This window comes from Hypanus sabinus, chromosome 3 (assembly GCF_030144855.1).
Source record: "Hypanus sabinus isolate sHypSab1 chromosome 3, sHypSab1.hap1, whole genome shotgun sequence".
Lineage (NCBI taxonomy): Eukaryota > Metazoa > Chordata > Chondrichthyes > Myliobatiformes > Dasyatidae > Hypanus > Hypanus sabinus.
This window is the reverse complement of record NC_082708.1, coordinates 118,670,750-118,696,417: the sequence shown is the minus strand read 5'-3', so window position 1 is coordinate 118,696,417 and position 25,668 is coordinate 118,670,750. Positions and strand designations below refer to the sequence as shown.

General features: G+C 41.3%; 1 protein-coding gene across 2 annotated transcripts in view; it reads right to left on the bottom strand.

Annotated features, from left to right (window-relative positions):
* The window catches only part of arhgap10 (Rho GTPase activating protein 10), a 229,334-nt gene that overhangs the window by 94,929 nt on the left and 108,737 nt on the right, over positions 1–25,668 (bottom strand). The window contains exons 1-4 of one of the 2 annotated variants that reach the window (XM_059965016.1): positions 24,449–24,544; positions 20,235–20,306; positions 18,542–18,643; positions 12,217–12,327 (exon numbers count right to left, since the gene is read on the bottom strand). In XM_059965016.1, the coding sequence (XP_059820999.1) occupies positions 12,217–12,327; positions 18,542–18,643; positions 20,235–20,306; positions 24,449–24,529 (366 nt within the window). In that variant the 5' untranslated portion in view covers positions 24,530–24,544. Of the gene's footprint in view, positions 1–12,216; positions 12,328–18,541; positions 18,644–20,234; positions 20,307–24,448; positions 24,545–25,668 lie in introns of those variants that run through there. The other variant, XM_059965015.1, reaches the window with a different exon arrangement.

The following is a 25,668-nucleotide window of genomic DNA, read 5'->3' as shown; positions in this document are numbered from 1 at the left end:
CTCCTCTGCTACTGGAAACTAACTTGTTTTGTCTCTTTCACAAAGGGACCTGGGCCTGAATGAAATATTCACTCTTTTCATTTCCACAGATGCTGCCTGATCTGCTGGGTGTTTACATCAATTTCCGATCTTCAACATTTTTTTCCTCATTACTACTTTAACGTCAGTCTGTTAGCATCTCCAAAACCCTTAACTGGATTCTCCACAGCAAAAAATGTGTGGCCTCTAGAGCAGCAGTTCATTTTGTATGAATATCATTTTTTGTACGCAAGCTTTGTTTTAAAATAACATTTCCTGCATGAGTTAATGGGGATTGGACTTGAAGCACTCAGTGGAAGGACATTCATCTTCAGCATCTCTTTATTTGCCCTCAAAACAGCGTATCTATTCCTAAGTAAGGTCTCAATAAAATCTCTTAAGAAAGCTTTCTGTAATGGTTACCTGAAAAACAAACCAAAATTGCTGAGAGACTGAGTGAGGGAATTAATATTGTATGATGATAACTGAGCTCAAAGTTGAAAAAAGTATGTTCGACCCTTTATTATGAAACCAGCAATAAAACAAATAATAAAACAAAACAAACAATCTAATAAAGCAATATTAGTAAAACTAGCAGAATTAGTGAAATAAGCAGTCAACAAAAAACTATCCATCCTATGCCATTTCTATTTCTAACTAAACTAAAACTAACGAAGAACAAGCACAATGATACTCACTTGCTTCTACTATGCCCAATTCATCTAAAAAATTACCATCACCCAGAAAAAATCTGCACACAAAATACAATTCAGGCAGACAGAAAATAGACACGTGGCTCCTACACTTCTGTCTCAGGTGATTTTTGAGAAGGTGTTTAACTCACTGCATAACTTTGTACATCCACACTGCGAGAACAGATGAGTGAAAAGATAACTCAGCTTCAAAGGCATCACCCGCGCGATGGAAATGTGTCTGAAAGCCGCACATGACAATGTCAGCGTCCGATCCAAGGAACGTCCATCGCCAACACCTAGAAGTGAGGTCGGAATGTGGCTCACTGATCACGTTGTTGAGATGCACGAATGACTCTGTGATTAACATAACATGAGTTCGTGCTGAAGTTGAAGCGACAAGAACAAGAGTGGCTTATGCTCAACACAAAGTTGAAATGCAACTGGAGAGAGCTCGTATGGACATGGGGAGAGCATGTGCAGAGGCTACATTAAGTGCATTCAAGGAGGAGCAAAAGCCGAGGCTGATTCAGCAGAGGTGAAGGTGCATGAAGCAGCAGCTAACCTAGACAACAATAATTCTTCAGTACCCTGCAAGGTAAAAAAAAATTCTGTAGAGCAAAAGTGCTTTCAAAAATAATTAAAAAGTTTCTAAATATCAAAAAAATTATAAAGAGCAGCAAACACTAAATCAAAACAATATTTGGTGTGACCATCCTTTGCCTTTAAAGTGTTATGAATGTACCACAGCTCTGAGGGGCCGAAGGGGCGGGAGCAGCACCCTCCTTCCGGAGAATCGCAAGATCACTATTAATTCGGGTCTTGGACCCAGGAAATGAGAGACAATGCAACGGTTTTGGCCATTGTTCTTAGAGACACCTGTGTGAATTGCATGTCCCTGCTACCTGACAGCTACCAGGGACATGGACACCCTCGGACAATGTGGGGGTGGGGATTGCATCACCCTACTTTGATGGACATCTACAACTCTGCAAGTCAAGATAAAAGGGGACTGCAGGAGGCGGTACCCCAGCAATGCACCAGAAGGACACACCATCGCTCAGCGCTCCCGTGCTAGCGGGAAGCCATTCAAAGCCACGTGCGTTCCGTTTCTCCTTTGCCTGGGGAGCGGGTGGCTGATAACACCGAAAAGGACTTCAAACTAACAACGGGGAACCAACACTCCTCTGATTCAACAGAGTTGCTTCATAAAGACCCGGGCAAGTTTTCCTTTTCTCACCAATCTCTCTCAAACATGTGAAACCCAGCGATTCCCAAAAGGCTGAAGCCTGCAGACTTCTGAGTGACTTTTATATTTCCAACGGACAATATATTATCCCCTAGACAACAGTAGAGATTATTTCTTAATGATGATTATTACTATACCCACACTTTAGATTGAGTTTTGCCAACGTATATGATCTGAATGTTTGTATTAACCTTACTTTTGTGCCCCCTTTATAAATAAAAACGTTTGAAAATAGTGCCATCAGACTTCAACGGACCTCTCTATCTTTGCTGGTAAGTGATCCAGTTATGGGATATGTAACAACTTGGGGTTTCTCATCTCGGGATTTGATACCAAATTGGGAGGCCAGTGAATCGGGCTTGTAAGTCCAAACTTGAATCTGGTTACGCGGGTAGCCAGACAGGAAACCAGCAAAGATGGACGTGGGTGAATTTATGAAAAACCCGACTGAGGGGGGGGGGGGGCACTAGAGGCGGCCACCAAATCAGACTTGTTAAATTTGGTGAAGGGGTTGAACCTCGCAGAAGTGAGGTCGTCCATGAAAAAGCGGGAGGTGTGAAGGACCATAACTCAGTATTACATTGAGAAGAATGTGTTTGAAGCTGAGGTATTGGAAGATATCCCTGAAAAGGTACCATCAAGTGGGACGGCTCAGTTAGAGGTGGAGAAATTAAGGTTGGAACATGAAATTAAGTTAAAAGAGCTGGAAGCAGCTGAGAGAGAGAAAGAAAGGGCAGACAGAGAAAGGGAGCAGGCGTTCCACCTAAAGGAGCTAGAGGTGAAACGGGACCATGAGCTCCAACTAAAGGGGTTAGAGGTGAAAAGGGAGCAGGACCAAGCTGCGAGGCAAAGACAGCAAGAAATTCAGCTAAAAGAGCTAGAAGCAGCCGAGAAAGAGAAGGAACGAGCGGAAGAGCAAAGAGAGTATGAGGAGAAAGAGAAACAGAGGAAACATGACTTGGAGATGGAGAAGATAAGGAACCAGCGAAGAGATCAAGGGTTAGACTGAGCGGAGCGGTTTAATGTTAGTAGGGAGTTGAGATTGGTCCCTCCGTTCAAGGAGACAGATGTTGATAGTTATTTCTTGCTTTTTGAAAAGGTGGCAGTAAATCAGAAGTGGCCAAAAGAGCAGTGGGTGGCGTTGTTACAAAGTGTGTTGAAGGGGAAGGCCCAACGAGCATATGCGGCGTTGTCCCTGGAGGAGGGAGGAGCGGAGAATTATGCTGAAGCAAAGGAGGCCATTCTCCAGACTTACGAATTGGTACCTGAGACGTATAGACAAATGTTTAGAAATTTAAGGAAAGGGTGGAATCAAACGTATACCGAGCTAGCCCATGAGAAGGGGGTGCTCTTGGACCGTTGGTGCACCGCGGAAAGGGTGGACAAGGATTATGGGCGTCTCAGGGAGTTACTTTTGATTGAGGAATTTAAAGGTTGTGTTCCGGAGGAGATCCGGATGTATTTGAATGAGAGGCCGACTAAGTCCGTCTCAGAATTTGCTAGGTTCGCAGATGAATATGCCCTAACCCACAAGACAAAGTTTTCCTCGAATAAAAGTTCCCAGAGAGACCGTGGGAACGATTGAGGAAGTCCGCCGAGTGAGCCAGAGGTCCCGCCAGGAGCTAGTGGTAAGGTTGAGGGGGAAAGGCAAAACAGCCAGAGATTTCCGGGCTTGACCTGTTTTAATTGTGGAAGGGGAGGACATATTGCATCTCGGTGCTTTGCTCCGAGAAAGGAGCCAGAAAAAGGGAAAGCAGCGGTCCCTATCAGGCGTGCAGTGGTAGTCAGAGAATCGGCAAGAGGGTGCCGGGTAAGCAGAGTGCGCGAGGGGTCTGAGATTTATCTGTCACATGGCACCGTGTCTTTGAGGGAGGGAGACCCACCAATTCCCGTACGGATTTGGAGAGACACGGGGACGGAGCTATCATTGATTAGCCAAAAAGTGTTAAAATTCGTACCTCAGATGGGAGAGGTAGCCCTGAGAGGAATAGGAAAATGGACCAGAGTGGTGCCTTTGCATCGGGTCCTTCTAGGTTGTGAGTTGGTGTCGGGACCAGTGGAGCTGGGGATCCTGCCGGAGTTGCCGGGGGAAGGCGTGGACGTCCTCCTGGGGAACGACCTAGCGGGTGGGAAGATGGGTGCAGCTGTGAAGCTGACCTCCCAGCCTGCGAGGGTTGAGGCCACTCCCTCAGATCCTAAGATCTATACCGCATGCGCGGTCACTCGCAGCCTGTCGAGAGCGGCAGCTGAGAACGGGAGCAGTTTAAAATTGGCCAGTTTTGATTTGGCCGAGACGTCTTTACCGACCCTGTGCCACGAGGGTTTAAAGGGTGGAAAGACGAAGAATAGTAAAGTGAAAAGGGGTAAGGGAGAGGAGTTAGATCTGCCCTTAGCGAAGAAAAAGGTCCTAGAGGTAGGAAATAAAGATGAGAAACAGATAAAGCTGTTAAAAGGTCCAGATGGATGATCTGTCTGGGGTGACAGCCCTGTTTGAAGAAGTTGAGAGTTATAAAGGTGTTCCCGATAATGAGATGAGGGCAGTCCTAGAGGGAACGGGTATCCTTGCCTTGAGGAAGTCTGCTGGAGTGGCCGAGGAGGTTGTTTCAGCTCGCAGGGTTGCGCCTTCCCCGGATGGGAGCTGCCTAGAGAGTAATTGGGAGGATTGGGGGAACTTAGAATTTGGAAAGTGCACGGGTATTGAAAGCCTGGAAGAGGCCCATGTCCTGTTTGAGTGTGTCCAAGATGGGGATGCACGTGGTCCTGAACCTAGTCCCGGAGCTCAGAAAAAGTCTGAGGTATTTGATTCAGCTGGACGAGACGGCCGTCCTTTTGGATCAGATAGACCTGGTTCGGGGAAGAAGGGGTTAACCTTGGTAAACGTGGGAAGTGTGAGTTCCCCATTGGTCGTGCTGAAGGGGGTGCTCAGCGTTAATGTGGAGTTTACAAATTGTCAGAAACACACTGAGTCTCAGCAATTTGCAGAACGGTAAACTTTATTCAGGAGGACCCCCGGGTAGCGATCCCGGTCTTCTCCGTCCTTACTTATTCCCGCACCCTTCTACTATAATAGTAGGCACTTACCCGGTGCGTCCTGGGGACTTCCAGTACCAGGTACTGTCCCCTTCTCCCCGTTTACCACTCTGCGCTGTCCGGATATCACTCGCTCAAGCCGCGTTGGAGCGACGAGCAAGGAGTCAGGGTCCGCCAAACTCGGCGGGGTGCACCGTCTCCGATGTCCTTCCTCGTGTCCACCGCGGCCGGAGTGTGGATCCCGGACGAGCCCCCACGTTGTCAGAAACACACTGAGTCTCAGCAATTTGCAGAACGGTAAACTTTATTTTTCGAGTCTGCAGAGTCGGACCCAACCAGCTCCTGCTAGATTGAGTGCCGAATTACACTTTGCACAGTTTTTTATACCCTACTTGTTTACAATTTTGTGAGTTGCACCCATGTGAGGTGCAGACATTCTTCCTTAATCTCATTACAAAATTACAAATGTGACTACCCTTTGGCCCACTTATCAGCCTCAGCGCATTAACACCGTTATTGTTCAACCGTTAAGCATGTCTTCCCGTTACCTGTATCCCTTCTTTAATCAGCAAGTTATTGTTTCATCCTGATTTTGCAAATTGATTTATACGTTGCCCTGCAAGTTGCTTTGCACGTTCTTTCTGTGTCAGCACATTCTAAATGGACTCCTTAAGAATCATTTCTCTCACAAATGGAGAGATAACTGTTGTTGTGGAGGGGAACGGGAAATCTGTAGTTCCCAAATCGAATGAAGAAAATTTAAAGTCTAGATTGATGCCTGCGCATTGATTACAGGTTGATTTGGAATGTAAAGGTGCCCCACACGCTATTGTTATTCAAGAAAGTGCTGTGAGGAAGCCGAAATTTAAATGCGGCCTGAGGGAAAGGTTCGAACTGAAACCCATCAGCCTGCATGGTCTTGACAAAAGGGTTAGCTACCTGTGTAGCATTAAAGAATCGGGTGGGAATTCACACAATGGTCTAGGTTTGGGACACGGAGTTAAGAGAATAACCCTAATGGGAATGAAAGGCGGGAGAGTACCTCGCCGAACTACCCAGGTCCCCCACGAAGGAACTCACCGGAAAAGAGGTGACGGTTAATGGGGGGGCGCCAGTTTTAAATAGAAACACCGGTTGTACGGGATTTTGACAAAGCCTGGGAATAACAAGGATAAACCCCTTGGAACCCTGCCTGTTAAATGAAGTCTGATGCTACCAGCCTTTAATCAGGGACAAGATGTTACAATATTAAAAGGGGGCGCCACTGTAATTGTTAACCATCTAAATGCTGAATTAAATGTATGACTGTATGGCTCTGTAGTTAAAAGAAAAAGCTTGGGTATTGTGTTAGATTAAAAATCCTGTAAGACTGTACAACTCCGTTTTTAACCGCTGGTAAAAAACCTTTTTTTAAGAGGGGAGGTGTTATGAATGTACCACAGCTCCGAGGGGCCGAAGGGGCTGGAGCAGCACCCTCCTTCCGGAGAATTGCAAGATCACTATTAATTCGGGTCTGGGACCCAGGAAATGAGAGACAATGCAACGGTTTTGACCATTGTTCTTAGAGACACCTGTGTGAATTGCATGTCCCTGCTACCTGACAGCTACCAGGGACATGGACACCCTCGGGCAATGTGGGGGTGGGGATTGCATCACCCTACTTTGATGGACATCTACAACTCTGCAAGTCAAGATAAAAGGGGACTGCAGGAGGCGGTACCCCAGCGACGCACCAGAAGGACACACCATCGCTCAGCGCTCCTGTGCTAGCGGGTAGCCATTCAAAGCCACGTGCGTTCCGTTTCTCCTTTGCCTGGGGAGCGGGTGGCTGATAACACCGAAAAGGACTTCGAACTAACAACGGGGAACCCCTAATTCAACGGAGTTGCTTCATAAAGACCCGGGCAAGTTTTCCTTTTCTCACCAATCTCTCTCAAACATGTGAAACCCAGCGATTCCCAAAAGGCTGAAGCCTGCAGACTTCTGAGTGACTTTTATATTTCCAACGGACAATATATTATCCCCTAGACAACAGTAGAGATTATTTCTTAATGATGATTATTATTATACCCGCGCTTTAGATTGAGTTTTGCCGACGTATATGATCTGAATGTTTGTATTAACCTTACTTTTGTGCCCCCTTTATAAATAAAAACGTTTGAAAATAGTGCCATAAGACTTCAACGGACCTCTCTATCTTTGCTGGTAAGTGATCCAGTTATGGGATACGTAACAAAAGCTATATCAATTCTTTTACGTACACTGTTGTGCAGTTTAATATAAGAAATTGGCTAGTAAGTTGCTCCAAGAATGTTGGAGTACTTGCCGCAGTTCTGCAGACTTCAGCTGTCTCACTTGCTACAATCTCTCCAGGTAATCCCAGACAGCCTCAATGATGTTGAGATCAGGGCTCTGTGGAGGCCGTACCATATTTTGCAGAACTCCTTGTTTTTCTTTTCACTGAAGGTAGTACTTTATGACCTTGGCCATCTGTTTGGGGTTATTACCTTGATGCAGAATGAAGCTGGGACCGATCAGTCGCACCCCGATTGTAGAGAATCTGTCTGTATTTCTCAGTATTGAGGATTCCACTCATTCTAACCAGATCACCAACTCAAGATGTGGAAATGCAGCCTCATGCTCACTGCTGGCTGCAAACACTCATCCATGTAGCACTCTCTATGGACAAACTGCTTTCCTGTCTGAACCAAAAATTTCAAGTTTTGACTCATCAGTCCAGAGCACTTGCTGCCATTGTTCAACACCCCAGTCCTTGTGCATATGTGAGTCTTTGTTTTCACTTTAAAGAATTTTTTTTTTGGCAGCAACTCTTCCATGAAAACCACTTCTGACATAAGACTTCTCCAGACTGTAGAGGGGTGTACTGGGTTCCTGTGAGTTCAGAGCCGATAGCAGTGCTGAGGAGGGATGTCAGTTGCTCTTGCATGCTGCACTCAGTTTCTTTGGCCAGCCACCGCACTTCTGATCCTCAACTTTGCCCATTCCTTCATGCTTGTTCAGAAGAGATTGGACAGCATATTTTGAAACTCCTGTCGGCTTCAAAATTTTTGTTTGGGAGAGACCTTGCTGATGCAGGATGACCACCTTGTGTCTTTTTGCTATGCTCACTTTTACCATGGTATAAGGTTTGATAATTGGAAGTTTAAACTGTCACATCTGCCATACCCTCAGCTTTTAGTTTGGTTGTTCTTCGCGCAGGTTGACTCATACACCCGTTTCTGTTTCAGTTAATCAGTTAGTTCATTCAACTCATTATGTCATTGATCAATAGCACCTGTTTGTTATCTTTGTATAATCATGCACAGGGCTATATACATACAAAGTAAACAATCAAGTTTTTATAAAAAGGGGACTATTACTTAATATATTACTTTATTTAATAACATAAAAATATTTTTTCTGTAACATTTGATTTTTTGAAAAATGGTTTTTTGAACATCTAAAATTTGTCCTTTTCTACTGACACACTAATGCAGAAGGAAAACAAATAGACATCTAAAACAATTAGATATAAAAAACTCCAGGGTGCCCAAGACTTTTGCACAGTACTGTATAACTGCTTGTACCAAAAATCACAATGTGATCCTTTGCCATCACAACAGTCAATGTAGGATATATCCAAATGCATTTTTGCTATATAAAAAAAAGACCGTGCTCCAGCTTTACAAGGAAAAGCCAACATGCCTTTCACGTGGTCCAGGTATTGTTAGTCAAGGTCTACAGCAGTAAAGACACACAACACCCCCTTCTGCAGTTTCATCACAGCAAAGACTTTGGTCAAGACTTCCTACTGATGCCAATCTTATCTGCACATGGACAGAATACATCCAAGGATATATATTTGACAAACTAGTTTCCACAATGCCCTCTTTCAGGAGGTGCATTGTATTCAGATTAATCTTGTTTTCTGGCTTGTTGAAACCTAGTCACAACAGGACTAAAAGTGTTTTACAATTAATCTGCCACTTATTTATCCTGGAAAGACAATGCTATGGAAGGACTAAGTCTCAAACCTAGTGAATGCCTGGAGTTTCTCTGTAAATGGCTTGGTGGGGAGTTTCTGCAACATTCAAGTAGGGTTAGAGCAGGTCATATTAATAATCCAGCTGAGTGTTGCATTACAAATGCTATAGCAGAGGCTGGACAAATGCTATGGCTCTCCAGGGGCAATCAAAGAATCTCTCTTCAGCAGACTCAGTAACTTCGCAGGCTCACACACAAAGAACTCTGAAAACTACTGGAGGTTGCAGATCTGTTGTCGGAACTACAAGCTGCTAAAAACTAGGATTACCTACTAGAACTGAGTTTCTTGAATACAACGAGAGGAATAACCCCTATGCGGAGAAACTATCAAGCAACACAGAAGAGTGGTGGATAACTAAAGGTTTCAAGCATAAAATGAAGCATCATGCCCATTATCTGCCATTTTCATTCTTTATAGAATTCATCTGCTACCACACAGAAATGTTAAATGACCCAAGTCTTGTGCCGTCAACTTCCAGCAGCAAATCATTCAAAGAGAGGTCTCCAACAAAAGCATGGATAACCAAGACCCCTATCATTGTCAACAAAGCTGAAGTAGGAAATCCTATCATGAACCCAGAAAGACAATGTCTTATCCATAAGATACCTCACCCCTTCAAGAAAGGCCGATAACTTAGAGGAAAACCACTCTCAGACTACTACATTTCAAATATTGCACTTCAACAGAGCACTAAGCGAAAGACTGTAAAGCTATCATACACTGCACTGAGTGCAGCAGTGACCAACACATATCAGCATTTCATTCAGGGCCGGCACCTTGGGCTACTACTGGTTCCAGCACATCCGCAGTAGAGTAGGGCAGGGAGCCAACTGAGCATCCATCATTTGTCATTACCTCTTCTTGCAATGCGATATGCAGGAAATCCTTCCAAAGCAAATTCTAGTCTAAAATATGTCTTGTCAATAGATACCTGAAAGGACATCCTGAGTAAATACAAAAAAAAGGCATAAGTGATATCAGATGATCAGATGCCTTTGGCAAAAATCACCATTTTTTGACATATTCAGTATTCAAAGTTCCATTTCCCCATACACTCTAAATCAGAGGTTCCCAACCTTTTTATGCCGTGGATCAAAACCATTAAGCAAGGGGTCTGTGGACCTCACATTGGGAACCACTGCTCTGAAGGCATGTTTTGGAATACAGGTGTCTCCCGTTTTTGAACGTTCATTTTATGTCAACTCACTGTTACGAAAGACCTACATTAGTTACCTGTTTTCGCTAACAGAAGTTGTTTTCACTGTCGCGAAAAAAGGCAGCGCACACGCCAAGCACCTCCCCCGGAACTGCATTCTAGCCAGCATTGCTTAAACACATGCCTCTGAGCACCTGTGCTTTATGTCGATTTATTTTGTGCATCTGTTAGCAAGATGAGTTCTAAAGTATCGGAAAAGCCTAAAAGAGCGCATAAGGGTGCTACACTTAGCGTAAAACTAGATACAATTAAGCGTTTCGATCGTGGTGAACAAATTAAGGACATAGTGATTTTGGCTAAGGGTTTGTGGAAGTTGATGAAGATGATATTGAAGAGGTTTTGGCATCCCATGAACAAGAACTGAGAGATGAAGAGGAAAGGATATCAATTGAAGCCAAACGCAGCAGCGAACAGCCTGAAAGTGAAGTCATCCAGGAACTGAACGGGAAACAACTGCGTGAGATTTTCGCTGCGATTGACAACACTGCAATGATTGCAGAAAAGTATGACTTTAATTTTGAACGGGTACGTAGGTTTAGGGCAGGATGGTTTGAGTGCTTACAAAGAACTGTATGATAGAAAAATGTGCGAGGCTAAGCAGTCAAGCATACTGGTGTTTTTCAAGCCTTCCACATCAGTCACAGCAGATGACCATACTCAACTTTCGACATTGAGGCAGGCAGACACAGAAGAAGGTGACCTGCCTGCCCTGATGGAAACAGACGACGATGAGATGACACCCCAGTCTCCTCTACCTCCCACCACCCCAACCTCCAACCACTCAGCCTAACATACCATCATCAGTGTGCTCACTGTCTTCCCAATTCCAAGAAGTGAAACTACACTGTACATACATTATTTCTACTTTATATAGGCTGTGTAGTTTTATGTGTTATTTGGTAGCTTCATAGCTTAAAGGTTACTGGAAAGAGTGTTTCTGCCAGGAGCGCTTGTGCTGTGTGTTTTTGCCGAGAGCGCTTGCGTGAGATTTTCGCTGCGGTGGACAGTGCTGCAATAATTGTAGAAAAGTATTCCTACATTATATAGTCTGTGTATTTATCAGACCATTTCTGCTTTAACTATATGCTACTGTTATTTTAGGTTTTATGTGTTACTTGGCATGATTTGGTAGGTTATTTTTGGGTCTGCGAATGCTCACAAATTTTTTTCCATATAAATAAATGGTAATTGCTTCTTCACTTTACGACATTCCGGATTACGAACCATTTCATAGGAATACTCTACCTTTGAATAGTGGGGGAAAGCTGTATCAGAAACTGCCCAAAGAAAAGCCAGTGGATTTGTCATGGAGTCAACAGGAGGGGAGGCCTGCTTACCCTTGCCATCCCTCATAGAGTGCAATCACATTCCCAACAAATGGGATAAAATCCCAACACTGAAGCTGCATGCAATCATTCAGATCTTAAGGATGTAGCTCACTAGATTCCCACACTCAACTCCTCTGCTGAGATTCTACTGTTGCTTGGCAGAGACATAAGTAGAAAACAGTGCAACGGTTGACACGACACACAATCCTCAGCCACAGGAAAGGTGGGGGGGGTGGGGGACGAGGAGAGACTGGACAGGGTGATTTTGGTTACTGGAAAGCACAATCAATGAGGAGTAATTTCCAGGAACTAACCACATTGGTTCAAAATACTGAACCATCAAAAAAAGATCTTTTTAAAACATCTAGAACATGGGCAATTCACTGGAGCTCAATAATGCTGAAATTCACCAACCCCACCATCACTTCTCTTATATCCACAATTTTCCATCTTTCAGTTCTTTAAAGTACAATACTCTTAGATCATAAACTGATTTAGGATTAAGTATGAATGTATTTCTAAACTGAAGGTGGATCATATTGACCACTGTATAAAATTAGAGTGTGTATAAATGAACAGTCATTTTGTAGGTAAAAGAAATGCAAGTATGACCAAGTTTTTCTTCAAATTTGACTTACAGGCTCCACAAATTCAAATTTCTTGCGTTCTTGAATTTCTTGCACTTTACACACATACTCCAATGATAATTCATAGTAGTGTTGCCGGATCAACTCTAGCTGACTATCTGCCTATGGGACAAAGACAGTGAAATTTCATTTTATAATTGAATTATAGAATGTAAAAAAATGTTTTAAAATACCGTTAAAGGAATAGCTTTTATTCTACGTAATTTTACAAATTGTAGTAATGAGCATGAAATAAAATGTTACTACTTTTTCCAGCAGTTGAAAAATTATTAGAAATACAAGAAAATGCCAGTGTGGTCCCGGACTTGTTTTAGTGTCTGATAATATACTTCCAATTGTGCATTATGCTTTGTTTTAACAAAATTATTGGCACGATCGTCTTCAGAAATTACCTCTTCTGTGAGTCCATTCCATAACATTACCAAATTGCTAATGAAATGTTAACTGTATATTTTTCCTTTTTACTGTTCATGCTATCCTTTCTTGCAAAATTGATGAATGGTTAAGTTATTTTACCTTATATTCATACTATAAATAACCTTGAATATTCCAATATCAAGTCTTGAGCTCTCCTTTCTCTGGAGGAAACATTCCCAACATTTGTAGCTTTTTTCATGATTTACATACTTAACCCCAGTAGTCAAATTAATTGCCCTTCAGTAACTATTTTCCAGAGATTGTATAATGGTTAACAGAATGATTAAAATTGTGCAAACTAGTCCAGTGGGTGGATGGGGATGGAGAGGTGTGCAAGAGCATTTACACTTTGTGCAAATCCAAATATATCACAAACACAAGGAAATCTGCAGATGCTGGAAATTCAAGCAACACACACAAAATGCTGGTGGAATGCAGCAGGCCAGGCAGCATCTACAAAAAGTACAGCCGACGTTTTGGGCCGAGACCCTTCGTCAAATATATCAACTGTGATAGAGCATAAACACTGGGATATGCTGCCTAACATACCAAAATTAACATCCAGCACTATATGTAGTGTTTTAGGATGATCACTATACTACATGAGGATGTTACACAAATAAATATTAATCTGAACTATTGAATATCTGTTAAAACAAAACAGTTCTATAAACGTAAAAATGGTTAAGAATGCTTTCATCAGCTAAAAGCATTCATGAGTGCGAATTCTCTTTTATTCACGTTTCTGAGTTGGTACATTTCTCAAAACAGGTTAAGTGCACACAGCCCACTTCAATTATGGGATTGATCCTGGATACGGAGTTACTTTAGCTGGCCGTCCGTATCCATTACAAGTAACTGGGTGTACTCAGGCAGAAGAATGTACACAACGCACCTGATCCAGCCAATTACATTGTTAAATGCATTCACTGTTATGCTAGAACCTGTGATGTGAATGGTGGAAAATTAATTCAGGGCTTCCAATTTATATGAAAATTTAGTACAATTGCAACCGTCAGAATAACTGAAACTTTCCCCTTTATTAGCTCTTTTTTCCCTCTTCCTTCTTACATTCTTCATCAACAACAGATAGGTGGGTGGGAGAAAATGTGAAAAAGGAACACAGCAAATAGCTATCCAGTTGACCTCTTGAAGAAGATAGCAGGCTGTTAAATCATCGATATTAACTGTGTGTTCAATGTTTTACATTGATTAAATTATCATTCTGCAGATGTTAAACCAGTTTCATTCTTGCTTGCACCTGGTTTCACAATTTTCTGATCCAAGAGACAACCTTCTGACTGAAGAAGTTAGCCCCACTCTAAAGAAACCATCATATCTTGATTCACACTCCTGCATGGTATTGACAGAATATTACATTCTCCTGCCTATGTCAGTGGTACCAACATGTACCACGACCTCCAGCTGCTCACCCTCCCCTTCAAGGCCACAATATAAAACCAAGGATGTAATGCTGAGACTTTATAAGACAAAGACATTGTTGGACCATATTTGGAGTACTAAGAGTAATTTTGGGCCTCATATCTAAGAGAGGTTAGTTTTATTTATCCCATCGACCTCATCAGCTCTTCTATTTCCACTCCAAACCTTCATGACCTGCCCATCATCCACACATTCCTCCCTCTACTTCCCCACCTCACCTCCTTCCCCTTATTCCATGGTCCACTGTCCTCTCCAATCAGGTTCCATCTTACATTACAACACAGTACATGCAATTTGTTCCATGATGTTGTGCTGACATTTTTAAACTACTCTATGATCAATCTAATCCTTCCCTCCCACATGGCCCTGGATTTTTCCATGTGCCCATCTAAAGAGTTTCTTAAATACCCCTAATGTATCTGCCTCAACCATCACCCCTGGCAGGGCATTCCACACACCCACCCCAGTTTGTAAGTAATTTACCCCTGACATTTTCCCTATACTTTTCTCCAATCAGCTTCAAATTATGCCCCCTTGCATTAGCCAATTCCGTCCTTGGAAAAAGTCTCTGGCTATCCATTTGATCTATGCTTTTTATCATCTTGTGTAACTTCATTAAATCTACTGTCATCCGAACTCACTCAACCTTCATAAGAAATGCCCTCTAGTCTAGGCACCATCCTGTTAAACCACTTCTGCACCCTCTCTAAAGCTTCCACATCCTTCCTATAATGAGGCGACCAGAACTGAACACAATATTCCAAGTCTGGTCTAACCAGAGCTTTATAAAGCTGCAACATTACCTTGTGGTTCTTGAACTCGGGCAACACACTATACACCTGCTTAACAATCACATCAACTTGCACAGCAATTTTGAGGGATCTATGGATGTGGACCTCAAGCTCCCTCTGTTCCTCCACACTGGCAAGAATCCTGCCATTAACCCTGTAATCTGATTTCAAATTTGACCTACCATAGTGAATCACTTCAGACTTCCCTGGGTTGAACTTCATCTGCCACTGCTTCTTGCAATGTCCCATTGCAATCTATAAGAACCTGCCACCCCATCCCAAACTCCATTGACCTTTGTGTCACCTGCAAACTTACCAACCAACCCTTCCACTTCCTCATCTAAGTCATTTATAAAAATCACAAAGAGCTGGGGTCCTAGAATAGACCCTTGAGGAACACCATTGGTCATAACCTGTAGGCAGTATACGCTCCATCTATTACCACCATCTGCCTTCCATGGGAAAGCTAATACTGTATCCACACAGCCAAGCTTCCATGGGTCCCAAACCTCCTGACGTTCTGAATGAGCCTACCAAGAAAACCTTATCAAAAGCCTTATTAAAATCCATATACATCACATCCACTCCTCTAACTTCATCAATGTGCTTTGTCACATCCTCAAAGAATTCAACCAGGCTTGTGAATCATGGCCTGTCCCTCACAAAGCCACACTGACCATCTATAATCAAACTATGCTTTTCCAAATACTTGTAGGTCCTATCTCCAAGAACCTTCTCCAATAATTTGCCTGCCACTGAAGTAAGCTGGCATACATCCTGTCTTGCCCCAGTGGACCTTAATATCCTAATGTTTTCTAAAGTGCCAAAATATCCTCTTTATTAACTTTCAAGCATATCAGCCTGTTCTGTGTTGACCTCAGAAATGTCAAGGTCCCTCTCACCAGTGAATACTGAAATTAAGTATTCCTTAAGGACCTCCCCTATCTCCTCCTACTCCAGGCACATGTTTCGTCTACCCACCCTTGATCAGTCCTAACCTCACCCCAGCCACCCTCCTGTTCGTCACATTTGTGTAGAATGCCTTGGGGTTTTCATTTCTCCTACTCACCAAGGACTTTTGAGTCTTCCTTCTGGCTCTACGTCTACCCTTCAGCTCCTGGATACCACAAGACCATAAGATATAGGAGCTGAAATAGGCTATTCAGCCCATCAAGCCTGCTCTACCATTCAACCATGGGCTGATCCTTGTTCCCAAAACCTTAAGTAAGCTTCTTCTTCCTCTTGACTAGGTGCTCTGCATCTCATTAACAATGATTTCGTTCATGCTACCGTCCTTTCCCTGCATCAAAGGGACAAATCTATCCAGAACCCCCAGCAAGTGTTCCTTAAACAACCTCCTCATATCTATTGTGCATTTTCCTTGGTACATCTGTTCCTAATTTATGCTCCATAGCCACAAGGCAGTCACCAACAGCTCCTTCAACCTTCTTCAGCCCTTTGTCCCTTCCGCCAAATACCTCCCAATTTCTCAAATTCCCACTCTCCCACCACCTGCTTAACTTTGCTCACTCACCGTATTCACCTATCACCCACCAGTTCTTACTCCAGACCTCCACCCACCCTTTTGTACCGGCTCTCTCCTATCCTTCTTTCCAGCCCTGATTAAGAGACTCAATCTAAAATGTTGACGGTAAATTTTCTCTCACAGTTGCTGCCTGGCTTGCTGAGTGCCTCCAGTGCATTGTGTGTCATCCAGACATTAAAGTGAGGTGGTTAACTTTTCTATGCATGAATTTTAATGCTATTACAGAGAAACATTCTTCAAGGAACAGAGTGTTTTCAGTTACTATAAAGTTGTGAAAGGCACGACTTTAATACAAATCTTTAACATATTGTTCTAGCAATAGATGGCTTGATAGGTTAATATGGTAGCAAAACACTGTACATGCAATCTTGACATTGTTTAATCAACCAAAACAATGATTTAAAATTGAATCTAAATTTCCATTTACTTGATTCAAATAATTCCTACAGATTTAAGCAACACTTCAAGTGTTACTATAAAATCAATTGCATTTGTTAACAATTACAGGGATCAATAAACACATTATGCAATATTCTATTCTGCTTTGGTTTAGAGTTCACCCAAAGACAAAAAAAAATGAAAATTTTCTGATTGTGGACCACAAAATGTACATAAAGACTGCAGCAAAATGTTAGTTCACATTATTCCCCGAATGTTCAATTGCTTAGCTTTTCTCCCCAGCAAAAATGCAAATGAAGATTATTTTAAGCTAAAGTAAAAATCTAGGTTAGAAAAAGCCCAAATCAGAAAAAAGAAAAAGCTAAAGTCCCTTAAAGATTGTAACTAGGGAATTAATTATGGGAAATTTGCTTATGGCAGAGATTTTGAACAAATATTTTTATATCTATTTTACAGCAAAAGACACTAAAGCATCCCCGTACCAAAAGGTAAATGGGATTGAGAAACTTACAATAATTAAAACTGGAAGTATAGCATCAAACCAATAAATGAACTCAAGCATCCAGAGATGAATTCATTGATAATGATCGGTTTCACCTCCCCAGATTCTGCAAAGGTCCCAGTGGACTGGAAAACCAAAAATGTAATGGTCCAGTTCCACAGGAAAACAACAGGCAGATAACTATAAATAAGTTACTCCAAAACCAGTCGTTAGCAAAGTACTAAAACCTATAATTAAGGAGGTAGAAATAAGACATTTAGAGGACCATTATACATTTAAACCTAGATTTTTGACAGGGACATGTTTTATTTAATTCCGAGTCCTTTTAGAATTTAACAACCGTGGTGAATACGGCTCTATTGGTTCTGCTTTTGTCCACAACCAAATCATCACAAAAACAAGCAAGTTTGTCAAACACCATTTCTTTTTCATAATCAATCCTTATTCTGTTTGACTGCCTTAATTTTTTTTTAAATATCCTGTTATTATCTCCATCATGGATCCCAGCATTTTCCTAACAACAGGTGTCAGGCTACCTGGTCTACAGCTTCCTCCCTTCTGTCTCCCTCCTTCCTTACATTAATTTTCGAAAGGCAGCATATGGTTATAGTCTAGAATCTGGGCCACTGATTAGAGTGGGGACAGATGAAAATAAAGCATTCAAAAAGGATATAAATAAGTTCATAAAAGAATAGAAAAAGCCAGTCTATGTGGAGAGGAGTGGGAAGCAGGACTAGCTGGACTGCTCCTACACAGAGGCACTGGATGTGCCAAGTGGCCTCCTTCCATGCCGTAGTTACTCTGCGGCTCCAAACTGCAGACGTACCACTCAAAAAAGGTCTTACTTCTATGAGCATTTATGCAACGAAACCCAAAGGCACTGCGATCAGAATATATTTCCAAATTGAAATCAAAACATTATTTACAAAAAAGTTAAACAGAACTTGGTTCAATTATTTGTTGATTAGAATACATATTATAACAGCATTACCAGACTAACTTGAATGCAATAATGGGAAGACTGGTGAAAGAGGTGGTTTTTAAACCATGACACAAGCAGAGGAAAAGGAGGTAGAGACTTGGAGAGAGATTTCTGAAGTATTAGCAGTAGGAGATATAATTAACAGGGATAAAGCAAATTCAGGGCTCAAAAATAAACAGATGAGGCAGAGACAGACATACAATAGACAATACAGTATTGGAAACTTTTAGTCTTACCTCCAAAAGTGATGCTTCTTTCTTCTTTGATGACAAATTGACATGTTTTTCCAATGTACTATAGTATTTCTCAGTTTCTTTGTCATACTTTTTCTTTTCTTCCTACAAATAAATGCATGGTTACATCAAAGCATTTTAACAATCTCTGACAAAAGTTTGAAAAAGATGTAAGGTCAATTTATAAAACAGCCTTGGGTTATATTCAAATGCCAAGACTATCATTATTCATAAAAAAGGCATATGATTTAAGTTGCACTACGTACGACACTCTGGTATGTAGGGAAGGCTACCATATCTTCCAGTTGTAAATAAATGTTTGTCTTTTCATTACATTTGCAGAAAGAACTGTCTGCCAATGGTTACTGGATATTCCTCTTTCCTGAAGTAAAATGAAGGTGACCACCTGACAGCAATTCCCAGATTAAAATTGTATAAAGCGGCAATCCTTTCTTTAACTAATAATATTAATGGGGCAATGCTTCTGTGTCAATAATGAAAGATGTATGAGAAAATTTATAAACATTTACCCTATAAAAAGTAAGAATAATTATCAACTACAAAAGCATGAACAACACCAATGTGCCTTCAGCCCTTTCTTCAAAACCAAAGAAACTTCAAGTGTCACACAATATTCATAAAATCGGCAGCTCTTACAATGCAGCAGTTCCTTAATACCATGCCCAAATCTCACCTTGAATTATGAGAAAGATGAACTCTTGAATTCCCAATTTACCTCGCCACAGCCCTTGCACTGTATTGTCTAGTTACATTATATTTTCACTGTAACACTATATTCTGATTTCATTATTGCACTTCATTTGAACTACCTTAATGTACTTACATGGATGGCATGCCAAACAAAATTTTCTTTCACAGCATCTCAGTACAAGTGACAATAATAAACCAATTACCTGTCAAATCTTCGAAGAGGTCTAGCAAACAAACAATCCAATTCTGAGAACCATGTGCAATCACTGACCTTTGGTTGACCAGAAAACTGTCTATCATAAATCTATTAGATAGCCATTAAAACATCTTAACAGTTTATCTATAACCAAAATGCTGATGATTGTTAACAATGGCATAAACTAAACTTGACCACATTCAAATAGTTCAAATTTCTAAGGCACCTGCACAATATCATTTATGACACACAATAAAAACACAACTGTGTATGTATATAAACAGAAACACTAATTGCAGGGAATGCTTTTCCATTCCAATGCTTTCTTGGCCAGCCTCTTACTGTCCTCTGTAATCTTGGTCTGATCTTAAAAGCTCCTTTCAATTTTCAAACTCTCTTATTTAATAGACATGCTTACAGATACTTCTATCATCACTACCTGTTTAAAATTCACAGTCTTTACCTGAAATCATCTCCAAGATTTCTGCATTCAGGTGTCCCAGAACACCCACCATACATCACCTGGTTGCCCTCTGTTTCCTCCCATACAACACATAAAACTTCCCACCAATGTAGATTCAGGTAATATTCTCTAATATCTCTTCACATAGCTCAGTCAAATTTTATTTGATAACACTCTTTAGGAAGCTCAACTATTTCAGAAGGTACTATTTGATAAGATGTTGTTGTTATGCACCTTCAATTCATCTTCATTTCAACCAATTATTAATTTGCCATACTTATTATTCCTGTATATCACAAAGCTGAACTGAATTCTGGCACAGTTACCTTTGCAGCTCCAATCTGATTCTTTCTGAATCTTTCCAGCGGTTTGATAAACGTTTCACTGATGTTATGAGCCTAAGAGAGAATAAGAACACTTGTAGAAGCTGCATTTTGTTCCAACATTCCAACAATATGGCTCTAATACATAAAAGTTTACAAAATATTAACTTCAATTAGTAAATTAGGATAACCACTCTGGCCTTGTCCCTACAAAATAAATTTTTCTTCCAATAGATGAAAAGTTGAATGAGGCAAATTCACTAGCTTTTGTTGATAATTAACTTTTGAAAGATGGGTTTTTCTGACAAGGCCTGCATGTTCTTAAGTGCCCTGAGAATATGGCAGAGAAATTTTCATGAATCACAGTCCTTCTGCTGAAGAAAATTCCACCGCGCTGTTGGAGAGCGGGGGAGGAGGGGACTCCAGAATTCAGATCTGATCTTATTAAGGGTCTTCAGGTGATAATGCACCGATGCTCGCACAGTTTGTGTCTTTGTGATGGTAGAGATCAGGGATTTGAGACTGAGAGTTGGGAAGGACTAATCTAGCTGTGTCTTAATTTCTAAGAAATATTTCAGAAAATTTGATTTAAACAAGCAAAACTGGAAACATTGGCCATGCAAATATTTGCTTTCAACCACACTTCATCCCTCTATAATGCCAGGTTTGGACAAGATTCAGTCCCAGGATATTATGAAAAATTAATGTGTGTGGAATCTCATTCTTCTTCCTACCCACAAGCCGTCGGTACTCCTGTTTTCTGATGAGTACAATACTAATTAATAATATTCTCTTTTAACTTAGATTTCCAGTATAGGCAAAAAAAGGGAAGAAAATAAAACAGGAAATACCACTAATTTCATCCAAAATATCTTGCATTGTTTTATAATTCTACATCTTCCACTTAATTTCCAAATGAATTTCATTTACTTTGTGAAAATGGGAGGTCTCGCTCAGATGAAGAAGTTATTTCTCTTTGTTTTCTCGCTTGAACTTGGTGCTGTTCTGTTCCAATAAAAACATCAAATAATATAGCTGGTCCTCATTGGGTTTTAATAACCAAAAACATCTTACTTAATGTTATTTTCACATGGGAACACTAGTATTATTTTTAAACTCCCTGTGTAAAACAGAAGTTCTCATGTTTGGTCAAGGCAATTATTTTGGTAGTTTCAAAACAATAATGGTGCAATTATTTAATATTAAGAACATTAATATAACTTCCCATAGATTCTTTTCTCAAATGCAGAAAGTTCAATAAGCAGCAGTGGGATAATATTTTACTTCCATATTGGACCAGAATGTATTAAAGCATGCCAGATTAGTTATATTTGTCTGCTACCCTTCAGCTCAAAAAAACATTTCCTGTAGGAAGCTGGAAAAGGAAAAAGCAGCAAAGCTTCTGGAATTTGGTACAGGGCAGTATAGGACCAATTGAGTCCCGAGAAACAGTCTACTCAAGGAGGGAATTGGGACAGCAAACAGGGACATGAGATATCCCAGGCACATCAGAAAAAGGAGAATCTGTAAGTATAGCAAGAGCAAATTGATAACTAGTGAAAGAATCAGTCCCTTAATGGATTATTGTGGTTGTCTATATGTGGAGCCATAGAAGGTAGTGAGGTCTTTCTTTCTTGTCTATATAACCATGGAAAAGTTCAACAAAGCTTGGGAATTCAGGGACAGCAACAGCGATGTCCTGCAACATATTGATTCGGGACATATTACGAAATATTGATATTAAGAAAGGGGAAGTATTGGCAATTTTGAAACCCACAAAGTTAGTTAAATTTCTGGGACCTACAATGCAGGGAAGCAAGGGATGAAACTGCTTGGACCCACAAAGATTTTTAAATCATTCCTAACCAAAATGAGGTACCAAAAGATTGAAGGGCTGCAAGGATACACCAAGGAACTACAGGCCAGTGGAGGGAACTGTGTCTAATGAATTGAAGTTTGATGAAGGAGATTGACAAGAAAGGGCAGAAAATGTTGTCTACATAGACTTTAGCTGCGTAGACAAGGTCACAAATGGCACCTCTAGGCCTTGCCCCCTCCCCTATCTCTATTACTGGGCTTCGGTCCTCTCTCCCCCCCCCCCCCATTCCTGATGAAGGGTCTTGGCCCGAAACATTGGCTACTCTTTTCTCACGGATGCTGCCAGACCTGCTGAGTTCTTCTAGCGTTGTGTTCGTATTCTTTGATCCACAGCATCTGCAGTTGTATTTTTGTGTCACTAATGGTAGACTGGTCCAGAATGTGAGATCACATGGGATCCAGGCTGAGCTAAATTGGTTTAGTAGAAGGTGTCAAAGGGTGGTAAGGAAGAGTTGTTTGTTTTCATTTATGAGGCCTGTGGTGCGTCGCAGTCGTACAAACAAACTTGCTGTTTGTCATATACAGTGGATCCTAGTTAACTGGGCCATCGGTTTACTGGGACAGCCATTCATTTGAGACCACTCTTAAAAAAATAAAATTAATGGAGAAAGTAGCTGGATTTCCCTTTGTTTATTTGGGATACTATGCTGCTTAATTGGGAGAGAAGACTTTTGCCGAACGGTTTCTAACTAGTGTCAGTCACGCGCACTTGTGTGGCCGTTAGACACTACACTATGCTTAGCATCAAGTCGTGTGTACTATATGGTTATCCATTTGGGCCAATGGTTGTCAGTTCAAAAAGCAGTGATTCTTGATCATTATGTTTTTTATTTTGACTTTAAAAATTTTCAGATCCTTGTCAACAGGCTGAAGCTTTTCCTGAATCAAAGGAGGCAGAGGGATGACCTCAGTTTATAAAATCATGAGCGGCCTAGATAAACTGTACTGTCACAGTTTCGTTCCCAGGGTAACAAGTCTAAAATGAGAGGACATTCATTTAAAGTGGGTGTGGAAAGGCTTAAAGAGGACTTGAGAGGCAAGCCTTACCACACAGAGGACGGCTGGAAGATGGATTGTACTCAGAATCAGGTTTACTGTCTCATGAGGTGAAACTTGTTGTTTTATGGCAATAATACAATGCAAAAACATAATATTAGTATTACAAAATAAATAAGTAGTGCAAAGGACTAATGAAGTAGTGTTCACGGGTACATGGAATAGACAGAAGCCTGATTGCAGAGGGGAAGAAGCTGTCCAAAACAGAGTGTGGGTCTTCGGGCTCCTGTACATCCTCCCTGATGGTAGCAATGAGAAGAGGGCCACTTCCAGATGATGAGGGTCCTTGATGACGGGTGCCACCTTCTTGAAGCCACTGCCTCTTGATGTCCTTGATTACAATGTTCAAAAGGCTTTTGGATACGTTCATGGACGAGAAACATTTAGAGGGATATAAGCCAGATGGGACTAATTCTGGGAGGCATATTATTCAGCACTGACGAGTTGTACTGAAGGATCTGTTTCCATGCTGTATAACTATGATCATGGGCTGCCCAGAAATTCTACTCCACCCATTTTTGGTGCATTAAAATTTGACTCCATCGAGCAAAACAGTAACACTGGCCAAAACCTAGCTCAAACTGGAATTTGGTCAACATCCAGAAACAAACTCTCAATGAGATCTGCTCACATCACGCAGGACACCCCCATGCTTTACATGGGCCTCAGTGCTTCAATAGTCCTGAATGACATGACAGCCACATACCATGCTGCCCTAGAGGAAATGGGTCACAGAGGAGGGGACCATTCCCACATTCACTCAAGGGAACATGTAAATTTTGGTCAGGAGGTACAGGATGGTCCTACAAATTAAATGAGGAGATCCCTTGAGAACTACCAGCTCCAGCCAGGAAAGCTTGATATGAGGTGTTTGCTCTTCTCCAGAATAAGAATCACCATTCCATGGAGCAATGCTGAGGGGAGGTTCAAAATTTCATAAATCATGCAAAGTAATCTGCACATCCCTGTTCCTAGCAACTAGAAATCCTCTAGGAATATTTTTTTTTAAATGCAAGGATCTGAATTCTTTAAGCAAGGTGCCACTCATCAGGAATTAAGAGATATTTCAGCAGGCCAGCAGTCATCAAAACAGGGAAGCATTCATATGTTATATCTGTACAGGTGGAGCAGCATAGCAGGGTGTGAGGAGATTTTATGCATCAGCTTTGTAATCCCAGAAGATGAATAACACATTTTATCGGTATTAAAGATTGTAAGGTGGAGCTTGCCTTCGGAAAATTCATTTTGCTAGCTCTTTATGAAAACCTTGTGTCAGAGAGTACCTTGTATTCTAGGTACCCAATGGTCTGACTTGTCTCCTCAGCTAGGAGATGAATCTGTGGATACCAAATAATTTCCTTCATAGTCACCACATTCCTATTGATCCTGAAAATCCTCAGACTCAACCATCTTCTGACTTTCCTTCTGGTCTTCTATGTAATGGCTGCTGTCTATGTTTTGCTAGATGGTGCAGCATACAAAGTTCTCATCCGTTTGGCTTGTACTGCAGCACAACTTTGGACTAATGCAGAATACAGAGTCTTCAGGGAATCCATGACATTTCCCAGTTTCACTTGATGCAGGTTACGTTGTATCTGTCCTCACCTGGCTGTGGTGTGAAGTGAATGATGGTCTTTATTCTTCCACACCCGAAAATATCTAGAATTGCAGACGGCCTCAGAATTAATATCACATTTCCAAGAAAAGTGATAATCCTCATTAAGAAATTGTTTTTGAAGTCTACAACAATCTGCAGATCGAAGTAGTGGTAATTTTCCCTGTTTTTTAAATGACTGGGGTGATTAAGAGGAGCCTGCATGTGGTCAGGGAGCACCTATGAAGCGAACAAACGAGTTAATATTTCAAGCTGATGAACTTTTAGGGTTTTGATGAAAGGTCACTGACCTGAAGCATCAACTCTGTTTCTCTTCACATTGATGATTCCTGACCTACTGAATATTTCCAGCATTTTCTGTTTGTGTTTCATCGACAATTACAGTTGAGGAAAAAATAAAACAAAGTAACAGTAGCAAATTTGAACGGGTGAATTTGAGTCCATTCAAGGAATGGCTGTGAAGGGTAGAAACAATAAAAGAAGGACAAGTAGATGAAGCTAGGGATAAGGTATTTCTGTTATATAACTGCTCACTGCATAAAGAGCCCAGAAACACTCAGCCCTAATATTAAAGATGTTGTGGGACTGAGAAGAGAAATGCAAAATTTATGTTGTTTGGATGCACATTTGAGCTCATCCTAAAACAACAAAGAAACCTGAACTTGTATTTAAAAATTACCTCTGGGCCTCTTCTCGTCTTTACTACCCTTTTCTAGTAATTTGGCTTGACAGGGAAGTGAGTATTATTCAGCCGTTTAGGCTAAATTCCAGCAAGTACAGGCACAGAGCTATCAAACACTCCTGACAGGTTAACACTTTCATTTCCAGAATCACCTTTGGATCCTCTCCAACACCAGCACAATTTTTCTTAGATAAGGGGCCCAAAAC